The 7996-nt window shown below is 40.9% G+C and overlaps 1 protein-coding gene across 1 annotated transcript; it reads left to right on the top strand.

Annotated features, from left to right (window-relative positions):
- Positions 1 to 1273: 1273 nt before the first annotated feature.
- LOC109526292 (zinc finger protein OZF-like) lies at positions 1274 to 7689 on the top strand. The gene is made up of 2 exons (XM_019887485.1): positions 1274 to 1719; positions 6176 to 7689. Exons 1-2 carry the CDS (start codon positions 1689 to 1691, stop codon positions 7414 to 7416), a joined length of 1272 nt encoding a protein of 423 aa, XP_019743044.1. The 5' UTR covers positions 1274 to 1688; the 3' UTR covers positions 7417 to 7689.
- Positions 7690 to 7996: the final 307 nt, after the last annotated feature.

The following is a 7996-nucleotide window of genomic DNA, read 5'->3' as shown; positions in this document are numbered from 1 at the left end:
CTCATTATTACTCCCATATATGACCTACTGTGTGGTAATATGGGGTAACGCCTGTAAATCAAACACACTCCCTGTCTTAAAACTACAGAAAAAAGCAATCAGAATAATCAATTGGTCTAAATATATCGAACCCACAAATCCACTATTCATCAAATCAAATACAATGAAATTCTATGACCTGGTTGACTTCAAAATTGCCCAATTAATGTATAAAGCACATAACAATCTCCTTTGTCAAAATATCCAGAAGCTTTTTGAAATCAGAGATAGTTGTTATAATCTAAGAGGTATTAATCAATACAAAAAATCCAGAACAAGAACAAACATCAAGCAAAGGTGTGTATCAGTAATAGGAGTTAATCTGTGGAATAAGCTTGAGATGGATCTGAAAATGAGTAAATCGTTGGACGAGTTCAAAAACAAATTTAAAAGATTAGTACAAAAAAAACTACATAAAACAAAGTTAAGAAGATAAATTTTACATTCTGGTCCTTATAAAATATAGTAATACTGTGGTTTGTTCTTGTTCTGGATTTTGAACAACTTATTGAATGTATTCAAGAAATGCAGTATATATAATGAATATGAGTCATTTGATATAAAAAGTAGAAAGAACAATATATATATACAAACCGAAAGGTGTGTCAATCGATAAGTATAGTACACAAAGGGTAAAAGTATTTGATGAAATGTAGATTTCTTCCTTTTCTTTGGTATTGGAAATGATCAATATACATTATTGCACAACAAGGGGTAGGACTAGATAAGTTGTATACTTCTCCCTACTCCTTTGAACATATAACTGTGATGATGTTTGTATTACTTACTTTTATTTTCCTTTCATAATTTTTGTTTGCATTTTGTCATCTGTTATTGTATGTTTTATATATGTTCAATAAACAAACAAACAAACAAACAAATGAGTCCAAATTTCACTGCTTTTCCTATCCATTTTCTCACCTTTCCACTTTCCACCGTGTTGTTTTTTTCTCTGTAGCGCTATCGAGCTTTCTCTCGTCTCCCTGTCTCTCCTGTTCGTGTGCTGCTCACAGTGTGCTGCTGTGTGTGTATCTCTAACTCCTCCCCCTTCTCGACGCTGCAGTGTGAGTGTAAACCTCCCCTCCCTCTTGGGTGGGGATGGGGGGGGGGGGAGAGAAAAAAAAGTCGGCTCCTATTTGGAGCGGCTCCCAATTAGGAGCCGGCTCCCGTCGTTCACTTCAAAGAGCCGTCTCTAAGAGCCGGTTCGTTCGCGAACGACACATCACTAGCACAGTCTTCACAACCTCAGTAGCGGCTCACTGGATTTAAATTTTGCTAGTGAAGGCTGTCTTGACCGCACTACCACGACGCGCTTCCACGCGTAGCACTGCATTTTCTTGAATTTGTCTGAAAGATACTCAAGCCTCAACACAAGGCGTCTGTCGTTGCTTTTATGGACTAAGCATCTTACGTTAAACATTCGAGTCTTGTTAAAATCGTCTCGGTGCGCGTTGGAGCTTCTCGGCCTTGATTAGCTTAGCTTGCTAAAGGCTAACAAGGACGCGTTTGAAATCACCACTTTGCTCAGTGGACACGAGACATGATTGTCGTGTGAAAATTTGCGCAACAAGTGCAGAATACGAGTGAAACTTTGTGGCCTATAAGTGGAGAACGATCGACCACGTCAACTACTGGACACCGTTGTCAAAATGCAGCCAGGAATTGTTCAACACGAAGCAGGTTTGGTCACTTACGCTCACTTTGGTCAGGATGTGCTTTCAGTTTGTTTAGTTTGTTTTTAACAGTATTCATATGCCGTGTGTCTCAGTGGCACCTCCAGATTTTCCTTAAATAAGGGTAGCCAGATGAGGCCACATAAAACCTTTGGATGGCACACCACCAAAACTAAAAGCCATAATTTCAGCATTCATTATACAAGGACCGTCAGACTCATTTTTGTCACGGGCCACATTGTCCAGTGGTTTGAAAAGGGCATTGGTTATTTCATACCGGTCAACTTTTCAGAGCGCCAACCTGTATAAACTACCAAAAAAATCCTTATAAAGAGCAAAAAATCCTTATAACATACCAAAGCATTTTATATGTCAAAATAACGGCAGAAAAAAACCCACGTGATTTACTGGAAAGTTACCGGAAATGAAAGCATTCGAGTAGACTAGCACCATTCTGGGCAAAAGCAAACGGAACTACCTGTTAGGTGAAAAAAAAAAAACGGAAATTTTCAGAATCCGTATGATTTGTGCGATTCGGCCATATATGTAACATTCACCACAAAATCCGTATGAACTATGGCTAAACCGTATGAGTTGACAGGTATGTTATTTTGCCGCTACCTGCAACTCTCCGTCGAGCGTTATTTTGCCGTAGACGGCTCCTATTGGTTGAATCCATGATGTAACCAATAAAGCAGCACCTTGGGAGCGACTGCTCGACGCACTTCGCCATGAGCTGGCACATTTTAACCGCCGCAGTATTTGTACTTGTATTTTTCTCGCGATTCCCTGCAAAATAACGGTAGATGGCATTTTAAAAACGAAAACCATTTGCAATTTTGGTATTGTGGTGAGAATCACGAGGTCGATACAGATTGGCCACATAAAGTGGCGGGTCGGATCTGGCTCGCGGACCTTGAGTTTGACACATACTATACTGTTGTACTTAACTGGCCAGGAGAAATCTGTCAGAAAGACTGAGAGAAATGTCTGTCCTTAGCATTAACATTTGTACAGCTTTCACCATTGACTTTAACATTAGCGCTACTGAAGTTTTCAAAACAAAGCATCCGTTGTGTTTAAATATGCAACACATGAAATTACTTTTGTTGTGTGTTTAGTTTTACAGTAAATACCAACTTTGGTGTCTTTGCTATAAGTAGTTTACTAATTGGGGCTGTGCCATTGGATTAGCGCTGGCAGGAATGAGGGCTGAGTTGTCATCATGTTTAAAAATATAAATTAGTAAAGCCAATGGAGACTCACAGTTAAGTGCTTCAGTATGATAAAATAGAGGCAGTACAGTGGTTGTTTTACTTTTTTTTTCTTTTTTTGCAAGGAGGTTGAGGGGATGCATGTTGTTTTTCACCAATAAAATCTATAGCATTCTATTACAAAGAATATTCAACAGTGCAAACTTCTTTATTTGTAAGATGACATATTAGTTATCTACTAGCAGCAGCATTGCTTTGCTTGTGCTTCATTCGAGGAAGGTGGGAAGGTGGATTTTTTTCACTCCAATTGTCCCAGTTCCGATCTCAAAGTGTTTGAGGTGAACGTAAACAGCAAAGATCTTCAAAGCATTTCCTTAATGTCTTCATTTAATTTCAAGCGCGGCGCGAGCGGCATATCATCGCAGTCAGTTCAAGCCACATTGTGTTATATGGCGTGGTGTCAAATAGCTAAATCAATGTAATAAAAAAATTAAAGCTAGCGATAGGTAAATATATGTTTCTCATCGCAAAGTGTGTTTTGCCGTTCACAGTCTGTCTCTCTATGGGAAGCTGCCATTGTCGAGTGTACCGGCATGCTTCCATGTTTATGTTGGGGAAGGGGAGAGGAAGAGCATGGTTGGCGTGGGTTTGGGACGTAAGAATGGGCGTGAGGAGACGCTGGTGCTTATGGGTCGGAAAAAATTGTTTGTATGCAGAAAAATATACACTAAAAAATAGAGATTCACAAAATAGATGAATTCCAGACATTGATAATTTATCTTAAGGCTCGATACTTAAAATATAGCACTCTGGATTGAAAAATTATTTTGGTATCGATCTTCCCATCCGTCGCGAGAATACACAAAGAGTGGTAAACAATCACGGCGAAACTTAGACGCAGCGGAGCAGAACACCTTTGGAGCCTGTAGCGGAAGCCAACTGCTTCATTCCAGTGGTGAGTGACATCAGTATCAGGTGTTTTATTGACAATACAAAGTAACAAGTGGAAATGGCGCCAGTCCGCGCGTCACCATTTAAATCGGGATATTCAAATTGCCGCGCAGAAGAAAACGATGGAGTAAAGAAGCAGCAGCAATGGCCACAAAATTTTGCCTTGCGAAACAACAGCAAGGATGTAGATGGCACATTAAACCAGCAGAATTGTACCTTTGGCTACAATGTGATGCAGGATTCTGGTTACGCTCAGCCATTTTAGGATCAAAATAAAAACTTTTAACATAGTTATAAGCCAACGTTATATCATCCTCGTTTGCTCGTGATCGGGCAGAGCATGCTCAGCTGACAGCTTCCAGTTTGGTATTCATTCTTTGGTTTGCATTTTAAAAGTTACGTTTGTATTTAAAGGGGTAGGAACCGTTTGTGTATGTGTGTTGGGGGTTCGGAACGTAATTAAAAAAAAAGTGAACCCCTATATTGCGTAAATTCTTTGATTGCAGGGGTGATTGGAATTTATGACCTGCGAAAAGTGAGGGAACACTGGATTCTCTAGAGTTTTAGTGATGGTGAGATGAAGCTCCTTGAAGCTTTCCATGCAATTGGTTTTACTCATGCGTCGAAGCTTTAAATGTGGTTCAATCCCCTCTGGCACCACCAAGTGGACATCACCGGCATGCAAGGAAGAGGTTTTGTGCAAAATTTTGATTAGGATTACATTCATTCTGACATGAAATTGACTTGGAAAATGTGGAGGAAAATGCAGTAATTGAGTCTGTTTTGTCGAAGGATAAAAAAAAAAAAATCTTATTCATTTTGCTTCAAAAACAGAAGTTTTTTCACAGTTTTTGGGCTCAGTCTGTTTCTTTCTTTTTTTGAGAGAAAGAAAGAAAGAGAGAATCTGAAAATAACCCTACTGCATGTTGCTCGTCCCAATATTGCAGAGGGTCATCAGGCCATGTATTTTTTTTTCACCTCAATAATGGAGTCAGCTGTGCAAATGAAATCTAAATGATACCACAATTTGCTGCCTTGAGAGACCAGCGAGCATAATAACCGACAAAATTGGGCTCACTAAGCGAGCACGATCATAAAATTGCAACAGTGTAACTTTAATTGGACAGCGAGGAGCATCTGTTGTGACTGGCGAGGTTGGGCGGACTGGAGAAGGGGGGAGGTGGAAGAGGTGAGGAGGATGGCACTGTGGCCCATGGGATGGCAGCACAATCTGCCTCTATTGAGTTTCGTTGCCGCTTCAATCAGGAACTGAACTCGATCCACTTCCTGGACCAGAGCAGGATGTCATCGTTTGAAATTTTGAAAGCATGCTAGAGAGCAGCAGGGGAAAAAAATCCCCCCAAAATTGGTGCGGTCAAGACAGAGCCCTGTGTGATGCCGCTCCCAATGTTGAAAGCATCAGATATATCGCCGTCAAATTTGACCATACCGTGCATGTTATTGGGGAAGGAGAAGATGAACAGCTTGCCAGCAAGGCAGAGGAGAGCTTTTAGCTTTTAGAGAGAGTTGCAGCAATTGCTCCCCTTGTTCTCGTATATGGTTGTGATTGCAGTCTCTCTCTTGTAGAACAGCTCCCTCCTCCTAGCACTTGCACAGGAGTTGGCGGAGAGACCTGAACTGCTCTGCTCCCTGCCACGATGAAAAACCTCAGCTGTGATGCCAACCTTACCTGGTGCTTTTCCCAAGGAGATGCCTTTGGTGGCATTAGAAAATTCTCAATTGGTGGCAGTGACATCCAGTTCAGGAATGACAGACAGGCTGTCAATCTGGTCAAGGGCTTTTGTTTAGGCAAGGTTTTCATTGCCATACAGCTCTGAGCACATTTAGTGTATGGGTCCCAAAAAACGCGTTAAAATGTTCGAACAGGGTTTGAAAATAGGGACCAGACTGCCTTAGGGAGCTACCTCGATGGATTTTCTTTTTGAGGTTGACTCACTTCGCCATGGGATATTCTAAGCCACCCGCAAGGCAGTGGATGCTATTCGACGCATAGCTGGGACCCTAAGCAGTCATTCCCATCCCGGTTAGAAGCTAGTTGATGTTCAAGGTGTTATTCCATGTTTCCCCCAGGCCTGTCTATTCCACCGGAGAGCCTCACGATCAGATCAATTTAATGTTATAATACAGGACATAAAGGATAGGCTCCCCCGAAAATGCATCAGTACTTGAATTTGCTCATACTAAACAATAAGCAGTAACTCATCTGGCTCTCCTGTGAAGCTTCATTATAAATCTAAACCAGAATAACGCATGTGTTTGTCTTCTTGGGTCTTGCAGACATCAGTGAGGATGTTGGTCCTGCATGGCAGTACCCAGAGCAACCTGGCGTGAAAGAGGAAGAGGAGGATGAAAAGGTCCCTCAATTAAAAGAGGAAGAGGAGCAGAAAAACCCTTATCTTAAAAAAGAGGAAGACGAGTCAGAGCACCCTTATATGAAAGAGGAAGAACAGGCCCATGATATTAAAGAGGAAAAGCAGGAGAGTGAAATCTGCAAACTGCATGCAACAGGTGTGATTTTGAAGAGCGAAGATGAAGGTCAAAGTGAAGCTCGCAAAGGGGTGGCGCCTCCAAGCAGCAATTCAAGTCAACAAATGTCCGCAGAAGGTGATGCAGACGGATGTGAAGGATCACAAGCACACAGCCTGCTCCCACCAGTATCTGAAAGTGATGCTGAAAATGATGATAATTTTCCTGACAATGAACCTGAAGGTGATATGACATATCACACGGACAACAAAGACTGGAAATGTTCTCAGTGTGGGAAAACTTTTACTTTTAAGAGCCGTTTGAAACAACACATGACAACACACACCGGAGAGAAGCCTTTTGCCTGCTCAGTTTGTGGTCAAAGATTCTCACAAACGCGTAATTTAAAAAGACACACCAAAACCCACACTGGCGAAAAACCTTTTGCCTGCTCAGTTTGTGGCCAAAGATTCTCTCAGAAGGCAACCATAAAACGTCACGCCAGAACCCACACTGGGGAGAAACCTTTTGTCTGTTCAGTTTGTGGCCAAAGATTCACTTTGAAGGGAAGCTTAACTTCACACATAAGAATACACACTGGAGAGAAACCTTTTGCCTGTTCACTTTGTAGTCAAAGGTTCTCTCGGAACGTGACCTTAAAAAGGCATTCAAGGACACACACTGGTGACAAACCTTTTGCCTGCACAGTTTGTAGTCAAAGATTCACTCAGAAGGGAAACTTGAACATTCACACACATATACACTTGGAAGAGAAACTCTTTGCCTGTTCTGTTTGTGGTCAAAAATTCTCTTGCAAAGGATACTTAATAAGTCACGCAAGAACCCACTCCGGTGAGAAACCTTTTGCTTGCTCAGTTTGTGATAAAAGATTCTCTCAAAGAAGTAATTTGACTCAACACACAAGAACGATGCACAGTAGCGAGAAACCTTTTGCCTGCTCAGTGTGTGGAGACAGATTCTCTCAGAAGATTATGGTCAACAGACACCGGTGTCATAGGACCTCACCTATGAAAGATTGTGTTGGATTCTGACAAAAAATGCACGTGTGCACAAAAGCTGAAAATGAAAAAATATTGGACCTATCAAACCGTGCATTCGTACACGGTCATGGAGGATATTTTCACTTCATGAGTCACGGAGAGTGGGAACAAGCACATGGATTCAGCCCTCTGATCCCAAATTCTGACTGGGGGAAAAAAGTCCAACACAAACATTTTTTCAAGCAAAAATATATGGCTGGAAACTTAGTATTTTTGCAGAACGTTTCGTGTTTCCCCACCATTTGCGTGTGTTTGTGTGGAAAAAAACAACAAAACCCACTAAAAATCCATTGAAAATCCCTCATAGAAATGTATAAACAATAAATCACACACAATTAAAATATTTCAAATTCCCATCTCCCACCAAATATTATTTTAACATTTGTGTTTGAAGTCAAGTATAAACAACACAGTCAATGCATTTATGTAAAATTTACATTAAATTGACATTTTAAATAACAGCAGTTATATTGTTAGGATTACCCTGTCATACATATAGCATCTTCTTTTTTGGCATTTGATTTGACTCAGGTCAGAGCAAATTATATCTGTTGGTGTAAATTGTCAGTCT

Source organism: Hippocampus comes, unplaced genomic scaffold, assembly GCF_001891065.2.
Source record: "Hippocampus comes isolate QL1 unplaced genomic scaffold, H_comes_QL1_v1.1 scaffold271, whole genome shotgun sequence".
Taxonomy (NCBI): Eukaryota; Metazoa; Chordata; class Actinopteri; order Syngnathiformes; family Syngnathidae; genus Hippocampus; species Hippocampus comes.
Note: the sequence above shows the minus strand (reverse complement) of the source record. Positions and strands in the feature narration are given on the sequence as shown.